We start from the raw sequence: 23582 nt of genomic DNA on the forward strand, positions 1-23582 counted from the left end.
TGTGTTTTTGTTGTATAAAATACTCCCATCCTGGTCTTTATTACCTCTCACCAATGTTTCAATCATTCCCACTGGTTCTTTTTCTCATTTACAAAAAAAAAAAAAAAAAAAGAAGACACACATTCAGCACTTTCCTCTTCACCTCCAGATTATCTTTGTTATCATTCCTCCTTTTACAGGCTAATGCCATCCTTTCTGCCTCTTCTAGGATAGTAGATCAATTATCTCTTCATTTATATCTTCACTCTCTTCTCTCCTGCTCCCTTTTTCTTTTCCTTGCCTCAATATGTCTTCATTCTTTTTTTTTTTTGGTCTTCATTCTTAATAATAAAAATGGCCACCAAAAGAACTTTCTTTCAGTCTTAACTCTCTTGCAAATCACTGACCTATCTCTTTCCTTTCTCTTCAAGTTCCCTTTAAGTAGTAGTGTAAACCCTATATTCTACTTTGCTCCATTATACTGAAACTGCTTCCTCAAAGGTCAAGACAGACTTCCTAAATGCCACACCTTATCATTCTTCTAATTCTATTTTATTTTATTTATTTTTTTGAGACTGAGTTTCGCTCTATCACCCAGGCTGGAATACAATGGCACAATCTCAGCTTACTGCAACCTCCACCTCCCGAGAGTTCAAGTGATTTTCCTGCCTCAGCCTCCCGAGTAGCTGGGATTACAGGCATGCACTATCATGCCTGGCTAATTTTTGTATTTTTAGTAGAGACGGGGTTTCACCATGTTGGCTGTGATTCGCCTGCCTCAACCTCCCAAAGTGCCAGGATTACAGACTTGAGACACCTTACCTGGCCATCCTAATTCTTATCCTTTTGGAGCATTTTATAACATTTTGTCTACTTGATCTCCTTATGAATGAAAACTCTTATTCTTTTGCTTCCAAAACTATGCTTTTTTCCCCCCAGATTCTCTTCTTACCTCCTGAATCACTCTTCTGCTCACTATTCCTCTTCCATTGCCCACTGTTTGCCCAGATTTCTATCTCCAGCCCACATTCTCTATATTCTTTCTTTCTTTGTAACCTTACGCACTCCCATAACCTCATCCATCACTTACGTACTAAGGATGTTGAGATCTGTCTGACCCTGACCTGTTTAGACTTGGCCTATTTCCTGGACTCCAAATGCATTTCCATTAGAAATGCCACCCATTAGACATCTTGATATAGATGTCTTACAGGTTTCTCTCGGTCTCAGTATTTCCAGAGCAAAATTGTTCTCATCCTATCACAAAATCTGTTGCTCCTCCTCTTGTTTTCTCTTCTTGAAGTATCATCAGCCACTCAGTCATTTAAGGCATTGATTCCCAATTGACAATTCCACAGTTGAGTCCCCTCTGACTGCATGAGAATCACCTGGAGGCACATGTTAAAAATAAAGACTGCTGAACTGTATCCTTCAAAGAGCCTGATTCTTTTATTCAGATGCTTATACAAGTTTGGAAATCACTGATGAAAAGTGGGATTTGCTCCCTACGTCCCCATCTCCACCATCTACGGAATTACCAAGTTGTGTCAGTTCTGTGTAATGTCTCTTAACTCTGTCTTCTTGTCTCCATTTATACTGCTAGTATTCTAGTTGAGAATGTCATCCTTATGCAAACTTGTAGGTACATAGCAGGTATTTTTAAAATTCTTGTTGAATAAATGAATGCATCATTGCCATAGACTGCCATAGGTCTATTTTTTTCCCCTAATTTTATATCTTTACAGTCTATTTCTAGTAGTACCTTGTTATTTTTAAAATACCAATCTAATAATATAACTTTTCTTTAAAAAACAATCCAGCAGTGGCTTTCAAGCCTGGTTATACATCAGAATACTTATTAAATACAGATTCTATCTGTTTAAGAATGGAGAGAATTAAAGAAAAATACTGGTGCCTCAGCCCCAACTCTGGAAATTTCCATTTAGTCGATCTGGAGTAGAGCACAGGAATCTGTATTTTTACCAGGTATCTCAGAGATTCTGATGCAATTTTGCATTTTGAAGCTATTCACATGCAGAGTAAAAAAGCATCTAAAATGCTTTCAACCTGTCTTACCAGTTGTTTTCCCTTCCACTCCTCAACCTCACTCACATACCTTCACGTTTATTATTTGCCACCTCCTGAGCACTCCTCATGAACTTTTTGTTGATGCTGTTCTCTTTGCTTATGGTAAAACCCTCCTAATCACTTCCAGGCTTGACTCAGGTGTCACTTCCTCTGTGAAGTTTACCCTGTCAGAATTTATTCATCCTTCCTTCTTGTTCTCATAACACATTGTTCTTGTTGCTGGTTTAGCAAACCACAGGTGATATTATCTTACACAAATTTATATTTGACTTTTCTTATGCTATAGTGTGAGTTCTTGATGACAGGAAGCATAATTTTCTCAATCATCTTTTTCTCCTCAGTACCCAGCATACTGCTTGAATGATTGAACCAATGTTAAAAATTATGAAAGACACGCTCTCATTGTTGAGACAAGCAGAAGACTGAGGTCTGACCCTTGGGGAAATTACATATTTTGGAATAGAAAGAGGAAAAATAAGGAGTGATCAGAGGGAGAAGCCGAAGGACTAGTTGTTTATTATGGAAGCTTAAGGAAGATGAGAGAGTTTGTTCACTTGTTCATCCAGTCATTCATCCATTTACTTAAAAATGTACATATTAAATATTTACTATATGTTAGGCACTTTCTAGGAAACAAGAAATATTCTTTTTTTTTTAAGAGACAGGGTTTCACCATGTTGGCCAGGCTAGTCTTGAACTCCTGGCCTCAAGTGATCCACCTGCCTTGGCCTCCCAAAGTGCTAGGATTACAGGCATGAGCCACAGCGCCCAGCCAAGAAACATTCTTTAGAGAACTTGAATGTCTATTTGTGTGTAAAATAGAAAAACAAACAAAAAAAAAAATCAAAATTTTAACCTACCACAAAAAACTTGTTTTTATCTCTGATGAGGTTTAGAATTGAGGCTTCTTCCTCCCCTGTCCTAGTTGTTTACCTTTTTTGTCTTTTTTTTCTCTGTCGCCGAGGCTGGAGTGCAATGGCGCCATCTTGGCTCACTGCAACCTCTGCCTCATAGGTTGAGGCGATTCTCCTACCTCAAACTCCGGAGTAGCTGGGACTACAGGCTTGTGCTACCACGCCTGGCTAATATTTTGTATTTCAAAGTGCTGGGATTACTAGTTGGTTATCTTAATCTCTTAGAGGAGAGAAGGCAATACTTAGCTATCACTATCTCCTGAATAGCTAACCACTACAGGGAATCAAATCTTTTTTTTTTTTTTTTTTTTTAAATCATTCCCTAAGGATGTAAGTTCCAGTTAGCTACAGGTCAGATAAAGTTAGACTCCAGTTTTCTAAACTGAATTATTAAAAAGATCTGGGAGATAGGACCACCTCAACTATTTGGAAGAGATTGTTAAGATTCATAAAGGCAAGGGTTAAAATCTGCTAGGACCCTTTAATCTGAGAAATCATAATTTTTTTTTTTAAGATGGAGTCTTGCTCTGTTGCCAAGCTGGTGCAGTGGCATGATCTTGGCTCACTGCAACCTCTGCTGCCTGAGTTCAAGCAATTCCCCTGCCTCACCCTTCTGAGTAGCTGGGACTACAGGTGCCTGCCATCATGCCTGGCTAATTTTTTGTATTTTAGTAGAGATGGGGTTTCACCTTGTTGGCCAGGCTGGGAAATCATAATTTTTTTTTTCTAATGAAATACTTGGGGAAACAAATCAATGGAGAAAAGTTTAGCTGGTCTGAGAGAAAAACTTCATCTAATTTCTCTGATTACAACTGAGAAGGGAAATCATCCCATTACCTTTTTGTGGGGCTGAACTTAACAGGTTGAAGAAATACCTTCCCCCAAATCTAGTAGTCATGTACTTGGAGAACCGTGACTAAACCTAAACTGTGATTGGAAATCTTGGTTGGCTATTACATTTTGTTTTCTTTTCTTTTCTTTTTTTTTTTTTTTGAGACGGAGTTTCGCTCTTGTTACCCAGGCTGGAGTGCAATGGCGCGATCTCGGCTCACCGCAACCTCCGCCTCCTGGGTTCAAGCAATTCTCCTGCCTCAACCTCCTCAGTAGCTGGGACTACAGGCACGCGCCACCATGCCCAGCTAATTTTTTGTAGTTTTAGTAGAGACGGGGTTTCACCATGTTGACCAGGATGGTCTCGATCTCTTGACCTCGTGATCCACCCACCTCGGCCTCCCAAAGTGCTGGGATTACAGGCTTGAGCCACTGCGCCCGGCCTTTCTTTTCTTTTCTTTCTTTCTTTCTTCCTTTTTTTTTTTTTTTGAGACAGTCTCTCTGTGTCCTCCAGGCTAGAGTGCAGTGGCGTGGTCTCAGCTCACTGCGACTCTGCCTCCTGGTTTCATCCTATGGCTTCCATGATAATAAATTGATATTAAATTGCCTTTCATCCTATGGCTTCCAAGAAAATGAAATTTCTTTTTCTTTTCTCTTCTCTGGTTTATACCATTTTTGCTCACTCATCCTTTCCTACATGGTTTTTAAATGCCAGAATTTCTCATAGCTTGGTGGTAGGCTGTCTTTTCACTCTACTCTCTTGCCAGCTCTTGTCCACATGCCCAGCTTCAAATAGACCAGAAAAAAATATTGGCTGCTATCACCATTATTATCACATTCCTCAACCTTTCCCTTCCTTAGACGACTTTTGGGAAGACCCATGGGAATATGTTTAAAATTTGAGTTTTTTGGAAGAAAGGATAGCATTATAACTTATTTTTATTATCCCATTGAAATTAATCTAGCTCTAAAATGTAAGAAAGCTGAATACTTTTCATCAGATAAAAGTAATATATTGGAAGAAAAAAAGTTGTTGATAATAGTGTGTCTAACGTTACTGTCCCATGAGTTAGCAATTCTGAGAATGTCCAAATTCATCAATAATCAAATACTATACATGAAGCTATTTCCTGGCACCCTAGAAAATCATGACAACAATAGTAGTAGTAATAACAATGGCACTGGCAAGAATACAGCATAGTCTTAACGGAATTATTTTTTTACTTTTGAGATGGAGCCCTGTCACCCAGGCTGGAGTGCAGTGGTGCGGTCTTGGCTCACTGCAACCTCCACCTCCCGGATTCAGGCAATTTTCCCATCTCAGTTTCCTAAGTAGCTGGGAATACAGGTGTGCACCATTACACCCAGCTAAAAAGGATTTTCTATACATCTTATTTTTTTAGGAGACAGTATGCCACATTTCTTAAATTTGGCACATTCTCATAGTATATGATCTCGTACTCTGAAAGAGAGAAATTGACCTTTGGAAAAATGGATGATTCTCAGCCAGTGCATTACACACACATGCACACACACATTAAATAAAAGAAGCAAAAACAAAAGCCCAAGGACAGACAGATTCTAATGTTATTATTTCCACAGCAAACAGCTGGGATTTTTACATATGTGACATTAACTTAGGAAACTTAGCCAATGGAAAGCTCCTACTTCATCCTCATCCTCACTGTCATGTTAGTGTCACCTGGGGGCTGCGATCTGAATCTTCACTGGACTCTCTTCATTATTATAGCATTCAGTTTATTTTGATGATATTAAATTGCCTTTTGGAAAATATTCACTATTTAGTTGTTGGAGTCCCTTCCTCCTTTAACCTGTTCTCCCAAAACAGCTTTGATTTTTTTTAAGAGACAGTATGCCAGGCATGCTGGTTAGCCTAGTATTAGTAGACACAAGGAACCTTCTGTTAGAGGGATTGTTGCATCTGGCACAGGATCATTTGGGCACAGTATCATAGCTTGCCTGGCAGAAGTCTAAGTAGAGGGGTACAACACCCTTGGCAGGTTGAGAGTAGCAAAGGTGTCTTATGTTGCCCAAGTAACTCTGTTTTAGTTAGAATCCTGGCAAACTGAGAAAGCATACTTCTCTCAGTGGCCTTGGTGAAGCCTTTTGATGATTGACTATTTCCTTAAAAGCTTAAGAGCAGGCACAGAAAAGGGCTTTCATTCTGTTAACTTCTTGCTTTTTGCTATACACATTGTTTTATTGGTGGAAATTTCACATTTCATTATTTTATTTCCTTTTCCCCTCACTACTAAACACATTTTTTTGTAAATTGAGGTGGGAGATGGGCTTTTGAATCTCTAAAAGCTAGTATTGTGATTATCAATGTGTGAATTCTCAGATACCTGCTACCAACTAATAGCACCAAGACAACCTGTGGATGCTCACTGGATATGCCTGGGGATGAATATTAACATGGCCAATTTTACTCAAAATAGGAGGTTAGAAATTATTTTCATATTTAATTATATTCACATTTGTCATATAACTAGGTGATTTCTTTCTTTTCTTTTTTTTTTTTTTTTGAGACAGGGTCTCACTCTGTCACCTAGGGCTGGAGTGTAGTGATGTGTACATGGCTCACTGCAACCTCATTGCCACGTTTTCCTGGACCTAAGTGATCCCTCCTGCCTTAGCCTCATGTGTAGCTGGGTCCACAGACATGTGTTAGCATGCCCAGGGAATTTTAAAATTTTTTGTAGAGATGAGATCTCATTTTGTTATCCAGGCTGGTCTCAAATAACCCTGCCTTCTGACCCTCCTAAAGCGCTGGGATTACAGGTTTGAGCCACCGCACCGGGCCTGATTTCTTTTTCTTCATGATAGATTAAAAAGGTCTTATTTTATTTATTTTTTATAATTTCAACTTTTATTTTAGATTCAGGAGGTACATGTACAAGTTTGTTACATGAGTATATCGTATGATGCTGAAGTTTGGGGTATGAATTGATCCCATTACTCATTCAGTGAGTGTAGTACCCAGTAGTTATTCATCCCTGGTCCCTCTCCCTTTCTCTTCCCTCCCTTCCTGATCTAATAGTCCCAGTGTCTACTGTTGCATCTTTATATCCATGAATATACAATGTTTAGCTCCCACTTATAAATGAGAACATGCAGAATTTGGTTTTCTGTTCCTGTGTTAATTTACTTAGGATAATGGCCTCCAGCTGCATCCATGTTGCTGGAAAGGACATGATTTTGTTCTTTTTTATGGCTCATAACTAGTATCCTCGTTATTAACCTATTAGTTTGCTTTCTGTATTGTTAATATATTAAGTGAATACATGCTTTGTGTGTGTAAAGCACTATTCTATGACCTGGGGACACAATTAGTAAGTCATAGACACTGCATACAAGGAGTCTTGCTGAGAATTTGACCTATCAAAGATAACTACAGTAAAATCCAATATACTACAATAGGTAATGGGAAACTGGTGGTAGTGGCTAGTGTCTGCTAGGATGTGTAGAACAGTCAAGGCAGGCTTCATAGAGAAGGTTATGTTTAAACTAAGTCTTTCAGACCATATAGAAGCTCTAAACAGGAAAATGCATTCCAGGCAGAGGAAGCAGCATGTGTGAATGTATGGAGGCATGTGAAAGTGTGGCACACTTGCAGAATTGTTAGAGGAAATGGTTTTTAATAACTAACAGCAATAGGCATGTGCCAGACACTGTTCCAACTGCTGTGCCCATATAAAGTCATGTAATCTTCATCATAATACTAAGAAATAAATATTACTGTTATTCCCATTTTAAAGATGGGGTAACTGAGGCAGAAAGAAGTTAAGTAACTTATACAAGGTCTTATAGCTATTAAGTTCCTCAGCTGACATTTGAATTCAAACTTTCTGGCCAGTGCTCTAAATCAGGGGTTAGCAAACTATAGCTCATGGGCAAATCCAGCACACTACCTGTTTTTGTGCAGCCTATAAGCTAAAAATAGTCTTTGCATTTTTAATTAGCTGAAAAAATGAAAAAGAAGTAAATTATTTTGTGATATGTGAAACTTATCCAATGTTTGCAAAAGACTATTAGCTGCAAAGTATGAAGTACTTCTTTCTTTTTTCTCTTTTTTTCTTGTTTTTTTTTAGAGACGGCGCCAGGCTCTGTCACCCATGCTGGAGTATAGTGGCATGATCATACCTCACTACAGTTTTGACTTCCTGGGCTTAAGCAATTCTCTGATCTCAGCCTCCTGAATAGCTAGGACTACAGTTGTACACCACCATACCTGGCTAATTTTAAATTTTTGTAGAGATAGGGTTTCACAGTGTTGCCCAGGCTGTTCTTGAACGCTTGGCCTCAAGCAGTCATGTACCTTGGTCTCCCAAGTAAAGTACTTTCTATTTGGCTCTTTACACAGAAAGTTTGCTCTAAATCAATGCACTATACTGCCTCACAGTATATTTTGTTTTATTAATTAACACAAAGAGGATCGTACATTAATAGCAATACTTGGACTTATATATTAGTTATCTTTTTAAAAGTCTGTTTTCATATTTGTCATCTTGTGCCCTCACATCAACCCTGAAATAAAAAAAAAAGGTTAAGTTTGGTATTTCTCTTGTATAGCTAGGAAACTTAGCTGTGGAAAGATTAGGATGGGCTGTGACATGAAAGTCAGACTCTTTTGCCAATACAGCATGTTGTAATGTCCTCCATTCTGTTCTGAAATTTCTCCTCTACCTCTGTCCTACATACACAGTTGTCCAGAGTTTGGGCTTGAGGCCACTCTGTAAATGAGACAGTTGAGACAGATTGAAAGCAAGGTAACACACACTCTTTGCTTAACCTTTGGTGCCTCTGCGACAGTATCTGAAATTCTCCATCTTGGCAAGCTTCCCCTAATTCTGAGCACCTTGCCAGCAAAGTGCTCCAGGAGTTTTGGATTTGATTGCAGATAAGTAAGCCCTTACCATCAAAGGAGACAGGACGTTTCTCATTTTCATTTCCATAAAAGGATGCCATTGCTTTGCCAGGCTATATGGAAAGTCTTTGCCTTAACAATAAATCTTGAATCCTCTTTCATGTTTTTACCTATCTATATACTATTTTTGGAACATGAGGTTTCTACCGTTTTGCTATTCCTGATCTTTTCCTGGGCTTAGGAATGCCTTGTCATACCAACCAAATCACAGAAGCTTTTCTTGTTAACCTGGTACTACCACTAATCTAGTCAGGGAGAGTAGAATCTAATTCTTCCATGTGTGATCTCAAGGGATGTTCGTGTTATTTATTGGTTTGTATTTTTCATTCTAATTCCCTTTTACTAGGACATAGCAGTCTGAAGTTTGAACTATAGGCCATGTTTTTTTGTGTCATTGTGCTTGATGCTTTCAGGAAAAAACTAAGTTATTTAGGTTTCTAAAGTCTTAATTTCTAGTGTGTCTTCTGTTTTCAGCCTCAGTAGTGAATTTATATTATCAGATACACAAAATTGATTATACCCAGATTTGGACTGTTAAGGCCTAGCAGAAACCAGATGCAGCTTTAAGAGAGATCAACTATGTTTCTACTCATAGCTAGCATTTCCTTGGCCTCGAACAATGCTGAGGTTAGAGCAATGTAGAAAAACAGTTCTCTGTCCAAGGGGTCAGATGCCTGAGAGATGCAAAACACCTACAATGATGGGTAGCAGATACAGACATTTGTCAAAACTTAGTGAATGTATACTTAAGATTTGTGCTTTTTACTATGTAAATTTTACTTGAAAAGAAAAATAATACTGTAAAGAGGTATTGACAATACCTCTTTACAGTATTATTTTTCTTTTCAAGTAAAATTCACTATAAACTATAAACTCTAGTTTATAGTGAAATCTTTGGAGAAATTATTACTAATGTCTGAAATGGGATGAATGATGAAGGGATGGGATGATAAAGCAAGGGATGAAGGAATGTACATGATAAAGCAAGTGCATAATGGTGGACTTGTTTGGGTATATGGGTGTTCATTGTGATTCTTTCAACTTTTCTGTGTGTTTGAACATCTTCATAATAAAATTTTTTGGAAAATAAGAAAGTGAAGGGTATGGGCATGTAATATAAATGAATAAAGCAGGTTTGGTGTAATATAGTAGAGAGAGGTGTGGCCTGGGGTACTGAGAAACACATGTTATGCCTAAAGAAGGCAGCTGCTACTCAACTCCAACCAGTTGTTACTTTGTGGGAATCTGGCCCCAGTGTTGTAAGGTAATCTAATTTTTAAAAAGGAGTTTCAGCCGGGAACAGTGGCACATGCCTGTAGTCACTGCTACTTGGGAGGCTGAGGCGGGAGGTTTGCTTGAGCCCAGGAGTTCTGGGCTGTAGTGTGCTATGCCAATTGGGTGTCCGCACTAAGTTTGGCATCAATATGGTGACCTCCCTGGAGCGGGGGACCACCAGGTTGCTTAAGGAGGGGTGAACTGGCCCAGGTTGGAAACGGAGCAGGTCAAAATCCCGTGCTGATCAGTAGTGGGATCACGCCTGTGAATAGCCACTGCACTCCAGCCTGGGCAACATAGCAAGACCCTGTCTCTTTAAAAAAAAAAAAAAAGGAGTTTCAAATATAGAATTTTCGTGTACAAAAAATTTTTTCTTTTTTTTGGCTTGATAGTTATAAAAAGTTTTTATTTTTAAAATACCATATGAGCCAAACAATATATTTTTAATTTACCAACTCATTTTCTATTCTAAAGATTTCAATTTTTGAGAAGAAATTGGGGGTGTCCTCTTGAGTTATAAAGTTACCATTGTTATCACTAACACGTGCCTTTAAAGAGATTTCAGCTGTAGCTGAGACCTTATACTGTAACCTCAGTTCCCCTGTTGTACAAGGCTGCTGTACAATAATGCCTTGCCAGGCCTATGCCATGGTGTTCATGACACTGACCCAACCAGGACTTTGCTGTGGGGCAGGGAACAGCTGTGAGACTGGGCTGGTTGGCACTGATTTCTCTAGGCTCACTTTAGGATTATTTAATATGCAAAGGGCAACAGTACATGTTAGCTTGCTGCTTAAATATAGTCCTGGATGTTAGTCACTTAGGCTTTAAGAGAAATTAGCACTAGTTGGGAATCAGAAACAGAAAAGACTTCTAAGACTTCCTTATATTCCCTGTTTTGTCTAAGTGATGTCACAATTCACCCACGGTCCTAAGCTCTTAATCTCCATGATATCCTTTCTCACCACTGACATTCTAAGTGACTCTGTTTTGTTCATTCTGCCTCAGGGGTACTTCTCAAATCCATGTCCTTCACAATGTCTTAGCTGCCAGTACCTTACTTCAAGACCTCATCCTCTCTTAGCCTGGGTTACAATTTCCTCACTGATATCTCTCATGAATTTTCCTTCCCAGCAGTTCAATCTTCATGTTCCCACTGCAATTATCATTCTAAGATACAATTCTGATAGTATCACTCTGGTTTAAAAACCACAATACCTCCCTGTTGCCTCAGGTGAAACTCTTTATCATGGGACGGGATAGAGGAAACTTCATGGCTGTCAGTGTACCCTACCAGCCACAATTCCTTCTATTTTCCACTAGCCTGGGGTAAGGTTTCAATTTCTCAGTATAGCAAATGAAGCCCTACTTAAATTTCTATGCATACCTCCACCCCTTTCTTAGTCTATGCATACCAAATTCTCACTATGCCAAAAAACAGTCATTTTCTCTCTCTTCCAAACCTTTGCTTATGTTATTCTCTTTGCTTCAGATTCTTTTCATTGCTGCTGTTTCAGTGCTCCCTTTCTTTTTTATAACTCAAATAATGTTTATACTGGGAGGTGTTTTCTATCACCCCTGGACCAAGTTAGTAACTACTTACTATGCACTGCAACACTTTGTACTTTCCTCTCCTTTTATATTAGAGATGATTTCTGTTGCATTATATCATTTACATGTCTCTTTCCACCACTAAATGGTAAAGTCTTAATCATTTTTCAGTCCTACATCTCTGCCTGAAGACCAAGTCTAATGTGGTACAGGCCTTAGTAAGTATTCGTTACATGAATAAATGGAAATGCATATTACAGTCAGGCAACACGGATTACTGAGACAAATTCTTAACCTATTCTTTGGTAATGTGAGTCAGTGTCCGATCCAGAACTTAAATCTATCTTCTTAGATTTTCTGCTCGTGCTAAAATTAGACTTGATGGACCCTCAGCAGCCAGTGACTCTGTTATGGTAAAACACAGTCTACAGCCCCTCAACTTTCTTTACCAGCTATGGGAGTCAGCGTTGGAGCCCTGGCCCATTGCTTTTCCTTTGCTCTAATCCTAACTTTACTTAACTTGTCGTCCCTTATGAATGAAACCTGACTGTGATCTGTTCACATGTACAGGAAGTTACATAGAGCTTACATTTATATTTAAATATAATATTACTTACATAGAACTATATTTATGTTTATTTTAAGCATATCATTTTTCCTCTTGTGTAGAAAGGATGGTGCTTTGTTAACGCGAAAGACTATACAAGGGTAATATAATAATAGCAACTAACACATAACATTTCACTATGTGCCAGGAACAAAGTGTTTTTATGTACATTAGCTCATTTAATCCTAATTGTAACTTCATGAAGTAGTTCTTATGATTGATATGATAATTTAACAGTTGAGGAACCTGAAGCAGACAGAAGTAACTTGTTCTAAGAACACAAAACTACTTAACTGGTAGACCTGGGATTTGAATTCAGGAAGTCTTAACTGTGTACTGTGCTGGGTAGGGATATAAAACTGCTTTCTCTCGTATCTTTTACCATGTAGTACTCTACATGTAGGGGACATGACAATAAGTGATATGGACTGATAATATTTGCTTTTGCTATGTAAAACTCTTGATGAAAATATGCTGGGAGAATAACCTTTTACTTAATATCTCCTTTTAGGGGTAATTGGTGTGCTGATTTATAGTCTCTGCAGATTTAAACTGCCTGTAATTTCTTTGTGGCATTCACTCCTTACTCAACTCAGATCCCAGAATTGCCTTCCTTCTTTTCCTCAGGCTTACTTGATAGCTATGGAGCATTGCCCATGCCATAGCTTTCAGGCTGTGCTCTTGTGGCTTGTGAAACACTTGTTTATGGGCACAGAGTGATCTGGAGTTAAATAGAAACATCCTTCTCCATGGGACAACAATTTACTCTACATGCCAACTTGGCAGCAGGGTAGACCATTGGGGGGCTGTGGTTAAGACAGGTAGCCAAGATATGAAGGAGGTTTCTAATCCAGACTCATGCTAGTAAACAGAGTGGTAACCAAAACACTTTAATGAGATCTTTGTGTTTTGCATGTAGTTTAGTTAAGAGTAACCAACTGAAGTTGACTAATTGGCCACATTCCTCATAAAAAATTATTGGAGGGCTAGACTAGTATCAGTTTACACTGTATATACTAAAATGAAGCTATATTTAGGTAGATGGTATCAAGCATTGAAAATGTTCCATGAACCAAGTAGTTTCTTGACTCTGGCCATGAGCTCTATTTCAGACATGTCTAAATTGGTAGGTAGACAGCATCTAGGTGGTTCTGTGACTGAATATGTGACCTTAAATGAGAATCATTTAACTTTTCCAAGGCTGAGTTTCTTCATTTGTAACATGAAAAGTCCTAATGCTTATTGCTCCAGCTTCCACACTCTTTTCTTCCATTACTACTTTATTATAATAGGCTTTTTCCAAATAATCTGTTTGATTAAGTTTGTTAAGGTGTATCATTCCATTACTTAGCGTGTCTCAGCTCTTATTTGCAGAATTTGTAAGAAGGCAATTTCAACAGAACTTTCTTACTTATATGTAAGTGTCAGAGTTACTTAGCTATGTAGACACCTTTGATCTGAAAGAAAATCATACTTGAGATTTTTATCACAATTAGTAGGCCACATTTATTGTTCCTTAAGATTGGAATTATCAGCAAGTAACAAAGTAGAGATTTGGAGATTGGAACTATACAACTTCTGTTTGAATATGACTCATGAGCTTTGAGAAAAATGCAGATTTCATTTTCTGATCTCTTCATCTTCTTTCTTCTCAACTTAAAAAAAAAAAAACATGGCTTGATGACGAGAGCTCAGACATGTATAACCATGTGTAGTGCAAAAGTTGCCACGTTGTAAGTCAGCCTAATAAGTTTTCTTCATTTAGGCGAATAAAAGCATGGGGAATAGAGAAGATTAAGGGAAACAAGGGAAGGGCTTGTTAGAATCCAAAATGAACACACTTTTGAAACTTAAGTACTGTTAACTCTTAGGCAATATGATACTTGTTCTTAATTGAAGGAAGATGTTCTCTGGTCCCAACTTGTAAACATTTGCAGTCTTGAGGTAATACACCAGTTTACTGAGAACAAAATCTTAATCAGTATGACACTTCATGGAAAATTCTTTACTTCTGCTCTCTCTTGGCTGTCTCTCTTGAAAGCGTACAGATCTGTGTCCGGAGCCTGCCTGACCACTAAGCACGTAATCAGATATAGTTCTCACCATTTGAGTGTCAAACTGTCTCTGCCAATAGGGTTATGAGTCTCTCACACAGGGCAGACAGTTGCTGGGGTCACCTGTCATGTTGGAGCAGACTGCTGTGATGATTCCCACTTAAGCAGTAGTTACATTATATCATGATTGGAATGGAGAGACAGGTACTTGGAAGGATTGATTCAAGCTCTGCATCAGTCAGTCTTAACTACTAATATGTTAAAGCCCTCCTGTAGTAAAGATCTCCTGATGGTGGAGATTGCCAAATGTACTGAGTTCTTTATCACCTTTAATTTATTTGTACTACTGGCCCTCCGTATCCACAGGTTCTGCATCCATGGATTCAACCAACTGCAGATTGAAAATATTTAGGAAAAATAAAAAATAAAAATTTAATATTAATAAAAATAATACAAACACACACGGTACAGTATAATAACTATGTAGTACTTACAGTGTATTGGACATTTTAAATAATCTGGAGATGATTTAAAGTATCAGGAAGGATGTGCATAGGTTATATGCAAATACTATACCATTTTATTTAAGAAACTTGACCCTCAGTGGATTTTGGTATCTGCAGGGGGTCTTGCAACCAGTCTCCCATGGATACTGAGGGACAGCTGTATAGTTTCTTGGCGTGTGATTCCTTGGCTGCCTAGTTGGGGCAAGGGGACTTTGAGCTTAGAAATGCTGGGTTTCACGGGGACCTCATCAATCAGTATTTCTATCCCCATTTCAGTCCTTAGCCAGAATACCTTCAGTAAAATGCTTCATGTGAGAACCATGATTAGTTCTTTCAGGGTTTTGCTATTTGAGCCAGAGATTGGTTAAAAAGTTTCTATTGAATGTAGTTGTCTTTTAAAAAGTTGTATGATAAATTTATTGATCACTTTTCATCTGTCAAAGAAGGAATCAGTTACAGCTGTGATTTTCAGCTACTAGTAGGGATTGAGGATATGGCAGACTGTCTAGGTTCTGATTCCCTATTCTATGGCAACTTTATTAGTTTCCTGTGGCTTCTGTAACAAATTAACACAAACTTGGTAACAAAATTATTCAATTATTTTCTCACAGTTCTGGAGGCCAGAAGTTTAAAATCAAGGTGCCATCGGGGCCATATTCCCTCTGGTATATACACATTGTATGTGTATACTGTATTTCACTTTTCCATTCACCCATCAATGGGCTCTTCCACTGCTTCCGCATTGAAGCTCTTGTGAATAAGGCTGCTGTGAACATCGGTGTACAAATATCTCTTTGAGATCCCGCTTTCAATTATTATTATTTCTTTTCTTTTCTTTCTTTCCTTCTTCTTTTTTTTTTTTTTTAAACAGAGTGTCATTCTGTTACCCAGGATGGAGTGCAGTAGCACAATCTCCATTCACTGGAAACTCCACCTCCCAGCTTCATGGAATTCTCATGCCTCAGTCTTCTGAGCAGCTGGGATTACAGGCGTGCGCCAACATGCCCAGCTAATTTTTTGTATTTTGGTAGAGACTCGGTTTCACCATGTTGCCCAGGCTGGTCTTGAACTCCTGAGCTAAGGCAATCCACCCACCTCAGCCTCCCAAAGTGCTAGAATTACAGGCATGAGCCACCATGCTCAGCCTCAGTTATTTTGAGTATATACCCAGAATTCTTCTGAACTTAAAATTCTATTTTTGAATAGAATAGAAATTCTATTTTTAACTTTTTGAGGAACTTCCATACTGTTTTCCATAGAGGCTATACTATTTTACATTCCCCTGAGCAGTGCACAAGGGCTTTAATTTTTCTACATCCTTGCCAATACTTTTGAAAAATGTCCTTGCCTGCTAAAATTTCATTTTTATATTTTGTTATTTATTTTTAGAAATGGGGTCTTGCATGTTGCCCAGGCTTGAGTGCAGCAGTGTTATAGCTGACTGCAGCCTCAATCTCCTGGGCTCAAGTGATCCTCTCGCCTCAGCCTCTCAAGTAACTGGGACTACAGGCCTATTTTGTTTTTCTGATAATAGCCATCCTAATAAGAATGAGGTGGTATCTCATTGTAGTTTTGATTTGCATTTCCCTAATCATTGGTGACATTGAGCATTTTTTCATATGCTTATTGGTCATTTGTATATCTTTGGAGACATGTCCATTCATTTTTGCCCATTTTTCAATCATGTTGATAGTTTTTTGTTGTTGAGTTTTAGGAGTTCTTGATATACTCTGGATATTAATCCCTCAACAGATATATAATTTGAAATTTAAAAATTTATTATGTACATATATTTTTGCTTATAAAAGTATGAAATGCTTCATGAATTTGCTTGTCATCCTTATTATGTAGGGTCCATGCTAATCTCAGTATCGTTGCAATTTTAGTATATGTACTGCTGAAGTGAGCACTGATTTGCTAATATTTTCTCCCACTCTGTGGACTGCGTTTTTACTCTTTTGGTGGTGTTTTTTGATATACTCCCTCAATAATTCTGTCCGCATGATTTGTTGAAATCAAGGAAAGTGTGGGCTGAAAAATCCAAATAAGTAGGTGTTAGGCTGCACTAAGCCCAGCTTCTAGTCTAACATATGCCCAGACGCTTGGAGCTGGGTTTTATGGGGAAGAGAGTTGCTCTGAGGCCAAAGCAGGTAGTGTTAGCGGTATTCTGAGACACAACAGCAAGGTCAGCTCTGAAAGCTGGCACTTGCTGGTGGCGACAGTTGCAGGCTATTTTGGGAACCGAGGAGGCTTTGTTTTGTAAGGCCTTCTCTGCACTCCCAGATTTAACCCTGGCACTGATTGATCATCAGCCACTTTTGTCTTTGATATGGAGAGAGCAGTATCAGGTACAGTAGTGAGATCACAGTGCTCTTTCCCCAGATTATTGGTAAAATCAAGTATTTTTCCTTGGAGATTGTCATTGCCAGACAAATGTGACATGCTGACGTTAGGAAGCTTTAATTTGTTACCTAGCAGTTTTTCTAAATAGTTCCTTCAGACTAGTAATTAAGTCATATCTCTATTTCTTAAGGAGCTTAGAACACGTTGTTACTTTAGTAAAATTTGATGTGTCTTCAGGAATGCAAAATAGGAGGAAATGGACTTAAACTGCATCAGGAGGAATCTGGGCCAAATGCAAAGAATTTCCCCATTATCTTGGGTAACATCAAAAGCTTGTTTAGCCTGCTTCCCGAGAAAAGGAAAGACCTCTCTCTGGAACGTTGAGCATAGCTCTGTGTAGAGGCATGGTGTTGAAGTTCATGTCCCTGGACGTAGTTTTATAAGTGGGCGAATCTGCTCATCTACCATGCTTCAGTCGTGAATGAGTCAGCAGCACAGCTGCAGATGGAGTGGGCAGAAGGGCATCTAAATTTAGTCGTTATTCACTTGAGAAGGTTTTCAGGAACTGTGCGTCTCTCATCCATGCTTTAGTCATATTCCTTCTTCTAGAGGCAAAAAAAGAGAAAGAGAGCAAGAGAACAGTCACTCCAAGGTGCTTCATGAGAGTGAGTGTCCTACCACTCTGTTAATTGGTCTCATCTACAACAATGATGCTCGTCCATCTTAACCAGGTGCAACTATTTTATTCATATAGCTCCTGAATTTAAGAACCCATGGGATTCTGAACATTAGACAGGGACTTTTCTGCAGTTAGACTTATAAACAAGCTCCAGAATCTTGTTAGTTCAATGACATTTTTAACCAAACAGCTTTCCTCCTTTAAGGTACTGGGGGTGGGGAGGGCTGCGATCAGCGAGAAATAAGTACTTTTTTTTTTTTTTCCCCTTGAGGCAGTAGCTGTATGTTAAACTATTGCCTTAACAACAACAAAGTCAGGAACTATTCCAAGGGCTTATCTCCTTAAATCTTTACAAAACCTTAGGAAGTAGGTGGTATTCTCAATGCTATAGATGAGTACATACACTTAAAAGTTAGGTTAAATACCCCACTCTAGGTTGTACATATCCGCAGAGCAGGTATGCAAGCCCTGGTCTGTCTGACTCCAAAGCTGGTGCTTTTATTTATTTTACAAATAGAAATGGAGTCTCACTATGTTGCACAGACTTCTCCCGCCTTGGCCTCCCAAAGCGCTGGAACTACAAGTGTGAACCACAATGCCTGGCCAAAACTGGTGTTTTTAACAATATCATTCTTCACTTTGTGGAGGGATGGGGAATGATTTAAACATTTGGCCTCCTTTATTTTCTCCAAGGTGGTTCTTCACAGATTGATGATCACCACGTTACATTTTTAGATTAGGCTAGTTTTGTTGTTGTTCTCTCAAACTTTCTTAGAATGTCATTCTCATAAAAATTTTGTATCAAACTGGCTGTAGTGGTATGTGCGTACCTGTATTCCCAGCTACTTGGAAGGCTGAGGCAAGAGGCTTTTTACGCCCAAGAGTTCAAGACAAGCCCTGGCAACACAGCAAGACCCAGTCTTAAATTTTTTTTTGTATCAAGGATTTGAGATTTATAGACACAATATCACAAAATTTAAAAGAAGAGAACTGAAGTAGGATGGGGTGAAGGAGATTAAGAAAGAAGAGAAGTAAGGGGGAGGAAAGAGAAAAGATAATTTTTCTCCCATTTGATACCTGGACTAGCTGGGCTTATTTTAGAGCCTCTGGAATGTGGCTGCTGTCGTCTTTAAAGGCCAAAGAATGATCTTGAAAACACTAGCTTCCAAAAGTCTGCTTGATAGTAGTGTGGACATTAGAGCTAAGCATTTAGATTGTTCTTTCTGAGCCAAAGAAATTTTGCAACCCAGCAAGAAGCAGTTGACCCAGCTGTCCTGGCCTACACAGGTTTAGACGGCACATTTGACCTTCTTGATATAGGAGTTATTATTAAGGGCAAAGAGTGTTTTTAGTACAACCTTTAAAATACCTTTTTCTTCTTGGACTTCAGTACCTTTTTGAAAGTGTCCCCTTCCATCCTTTTACTTAAAAATGTTTATTTATGAAAAATAAAAATAAAATAAAAATATTTATTTACAGTTTTTGTTGAGATACTCTGCAATGAGTTGGCTAGACCTTGCCATATGGGATTGCAAATGCACAGACATACAATATATGACCAATTTATTGATAAACATACTTATGAACCATGTGTAAATATGATGAATAATTATGAAACATTTTACGTGGTAAAGAATGGGGTATGCTTGTGAAAGTTGATAAATCTAAGAAAACATCATAGAAGAAATGTAATTTCTGGAGCTGCTGTTGAAAACGAGACCATTGTGAGTATTGGCTATAACAGTCAGATTGGCCAGAAGGTCAGATTGGCGAAATATATAGCATCAAATCAAACATAGATTGATATTTTTAGCTAATCTCAGTAACTGTAAAAGGAGTATCAATTATTTTGGGAAAAATTAACAAAGATGCTTTTTTGTAACCAAGTTAGCTAATTAAACTTTCATCTAAATGAAATCAACCTTTTTTCATTCATCCCTTTCTAGGCAGGATTGATAGGAGGTTTATCTCTAATATCTGAAGGGAGTTCCTGTAAGTTCTCTTGGTATGATATGTGCTACAAGGTCCTCTAGAGTTCTAACTTTAATTCTTTCCATAGTAACCTTTTGCTGTTTAAATAGTGTTCATTATCACCATGAAATATCTTTTGGTATGTTTGATTGAAGACAGTGGTTATTAAACTGATCTCAGGATTCCTTTATATCTAAAAATTCATGCAGCCATAAAAAATGATGAGTTCGTGTCCTTTGTAGGGACATGGATGAATCTGGGAACCGTCATTCTCAGCAAACTGACACAAGAACAGAAAAAAAAAACACCACATGTTCTCATTCATAGGTGGGTGTTTAACAACGAGAACACATGGACACAGGGACGGGAGCATTGCACACTGGGGTCTGTTGTGGGGGAATACAGAACAGCGGTGGGTAGGAAGGTTGGGGAGGGATAACATGGGGAGAAATGCCAGATATCGATTACAGGGGGATGGAGGCAGCAAACCACATTGCCATGTATGTACCTATACAACAACCCTGCATGTTCTACCCATGTACCCTAGAACCTAAAGTGCAATAAAAAATATATATATTAAAAAATATATTCATTAAGGACTCCCAAAATTTAACAGGACTTTGTTTGTATTGGTTATTATATGTTACTGAGAAATTTTTAAAATATGTAGTTATTAAATATCTACTTATTCAGTAATCTAAAGCAACGATGACCCTCATTACATGTTAATATAAATGACATATTAAAAATAATGATATTGTTTTACATTTTTACAAATTTCTTTTAATGTCTGTATTCACTGTTGTGATATATTATCTTGATGAAAGTATATAAAATCTGGCCTCTCAAAGGTATATATTTGGAAAAGGGAGGAGCATTTTAATAGTCTCTTCAGACAAGTGTAGTTGTTTTTCTTGGATATTATACCAAATTCCAACAAGTGATGGTTTGTTTGTTTCTTTTTTTGAGACAGAGTTTCTGTGGCCCAGGCTAGAGTGCAATGGCACCATCCTGACTCACTGCAACCTCTACCTCTTGGGTTCAAGTGATTCTTGTGCCTCAGTCTCCTGAGTAGTTAGGATTACAGGTGTGTACCACCATACCTGTCTAGTTTTTGTATTTTTGATAGAGACAGTGTTTCACCATGTTGGCCAGGCTAGTCTCAAACTCCTGACCTCAGGTGATCCACCTGCCTCGGCCTCCCAAAGAGTTGGGATTATAGGCGTGAGCCACTGCACCCAACCTGACAGTTTCTTAAATGTAAGTTTTAGAAATGGTAGTTTAAGAAATGAGTTTCTTAAATGTTTGTGCAGTGTGGAAACTGAAACCATGTCAATGGACTTTTTTTACTCTGTTACATTAAAACCCATTGGTCTAACTTGTACTTTGAATGAATCTTTTACTTCATGTGTGATTTTTCTAACACCATGCATTTGTTTATTTGGAAAATAAAGGTTCATTGACTTATACAAATGTAAATACATTTCATTATATAATATCAACAAATCGGATTTGTTGATAGTCAAACAGATCTTATCAGAAAAGTGAATACTGGGAAGTTGTCAGCTCATGGTGGTAACTGTTTCCCAGAATTCTTATTTTCACTTGAATGGTCAAATTTTATTGCAACACATACTGATTATTTTCTCTGGAGTGACAGGCTTACTTTGTTCATTTTCAAGTCTGAATAATCATAAGTTGTTGGTTATTCTTTTGAATAAAAAGTGTTATTTTTAAAAAAGTGTCTAGTTCATCTCATAATTGAAGCAGATGCACAAATGGTGTGTTTTTATTTTTGTTTTTGTTTTTGAGACAAGGTCTTGCTCTTTCACCCAGCCTTGACCTCCTAGGCTTAAGCCATCCTCCTACCTTATCCTCCCGAGTAGGTGGGCCTGCAGGTGTGTGCCACCATGCCTGGCTAATTTTTAAATTTTTTGTAGAGATGGGGGTCTGTGTTGCTCAGGCAGGTGTTGAATTCCTGGGCTCAAGCAGTCCTACCGCCTCAGCCTCTCACAGTGTTGGGATTACAAGCATGAGTTACCACGCCTGGCCTGAGGTGCTTTTTCCTAGAATCAATCATCATACTTCAAAATGCAGCAGAAGTGCTTTAGATATACTTTCCATTTTCTCACACAGAATATTAAAAAAAATAATTTCAACTGCATCTTCAAAGTCATTCTTCAGTGAAACTGGCTTTTTTTTTTTTTTTTTTTTAACTGTGAGTATGTGATAAGGAAGAATACAGTACCTGCTGGTATTTTTTGATGCGATTGTCTTGCTTTGTGGTGAGACACCAGCAGTTTTACTCACCATTGCTTTTGCATCATTATTGTAAATGTCAATACAATAAAAATGCAAGAAATAATATTATTATGAAAATTTTTTGATTTGGATAATTCTTCCTTAGCTGAAGTTTTAGCCTTGTTTTTTTAAAGGAGGGGATTGTCTTAAAGCACTCCTTGTCAAGAATCACGAAAAAATATAAAAAAGGAGAGGGGATTAAAAGGCAAGTTTTGAAAAGGGAGTCTCATTTGTTTCTTCGTCCTGAATTATCCCAATGGTTTTGTAACCATCCAAGCCTTGATAATGATTACCGTTTCACATTGGGCCCTCTACCACATTTTTATTCTGTAGCTATGTCAAGACAACCTTTTGGTTTTTTTAGATCTCATTGCTGTTTGTGACTATTTCTTTTAGTCTTATGGTAAGCCTAAAGCCTTTATTCAAAAAGCTTCTCTGCTTTCTCCTAATTGCTGCCATGAAATGAGCAGATGAGAATCCCTAATCATCCATAACTGCAAGCATACTTTGCCATAGTGTTTGAAGCCATTCAGAAATACACAAAAATATATTTTTTCTGTTTGAAATGATCACCCTACCCTTTCAAACCAAAGTAGGGGTTGTTTAGCAATTCTTGAGCCTTAAACTACAACTTCCCGCTGAGAAAAAATGCATTTGATCCTGTGTGATTTTTTTCTTTTTTAAATGAATGGATGAATGAATTTTTTTATAATAGAGATTGGGTCTCACTGTTAAACCCAGGCTAGTCTCAAACTCTTGGCCTTAGGCGATCCTCTGATTATTTTCTTTTAAAATTAATAAGCATCTGGGACAAACAGGTGGCGATGAAGTAAAGTTCATATACAAATCAGTGTTTTGTAACATGCTTTCCTTTTTGTAATATAATGATGTAACAGCTTACTCATGTATATCACTTTAGAAATCAGTTTCACAATTAATACTAATAGTACTATAAATAAGATTAAGTATCATTATACATGTTTCACAGTTGAGATATTAAGACATGGAGACATTAAGGGGCTTGCATAAGATCACAAAGCCTAGAAGTCATGCTCTGGACACAGTATGGAAGAAATAGAAATTAATGTATTTTAGAATGGCTGAGCATTATCAATGCCCAGAGCAGTGTCTGGCGCATAGTAGAACTCGGTGAATACTTGTTGAGTGAATGAACGGACTTTTCTTTTTAGGCCTGTATTGATGAAAATTTGGACATGGTGAAGTTTCTGGTGGAGAACAGAGCCAATGTAAACCAGCAAGACAACGAGGGCTGGACACCCCTTCATGCAGCAGCTTCCTGTGGCTATCTCAACATAGCAGAGTGAGTGAGTCTCTGTGTGTGTGGCTTTGCAGTATTTGTAGGAATAGCCTTCATTACTCCCCTACTCTTAGTAATTCAAATTTTATAAATTGTTTTAATCTCTTTTTATTACAGATTACAAAAGCAGAAAGTTGAATTATGTTTAAGGAATAGCTGATACAATGTTTTGTAAAGCTGCGAAACACATAGTTTTTTTATTGAAACTCTTTTTGTT

General features: G+C 38.0%; 1 protein-coding gene and 1 non-coding gene across 11 annotated transcripts in view; one reads left to right on the forward strand and one right to left on the reverse strand.

Annotated features, from left to right (window-relative positions):
- The window catches only part of PPP1R12B (protein phosphatase 1 regulatory subunit 12B), a 243447-nt gene that overhangs the window by 32365 nt on the left and 187500 nt on the right, over positions 1-23582 (forward strand). For all 10 annotated transcript variants that reach the window (XR_004272132.1, XM_032288758.1, XM_032288766.1 and 7 more), the window contains one exon: positions 23238-23368. Coding sequence is in view for 9 of the 10 variants with exons in the window: in XM_032288758.1 (XP_032144649.1) it covers positions 23238-23368 (131 nt within the window). In the remaining variant the exon portion in view is untranslated. The remainder of the gene's footprint in view (positions 1-23237; positions 23369-23582) is intronic.
- Positions 16557-16663, reverse strand: LOC116559133. Its single transcript, XR_004272330.1, has one exon. It is a non-coding gene; the product is annotated as a U6 spliceosomal RNA (small nuclear RNA).

Source organism: Sapajus apella, unplaced genomic scaffold (genome assembly GCF_009761245.1).
Source record: "Sapajus apella isolate SASKATOON/1434 unplaced genomic scaffold, GSC_monkey_1.0 scaffold22, whole genome shotgun sequence".
Lineage (NCBI taxonomy): Eukaryota > Metazoa > Chordata > Mammalia > Primates > Cebidae > Sapajus > Sapajus apella.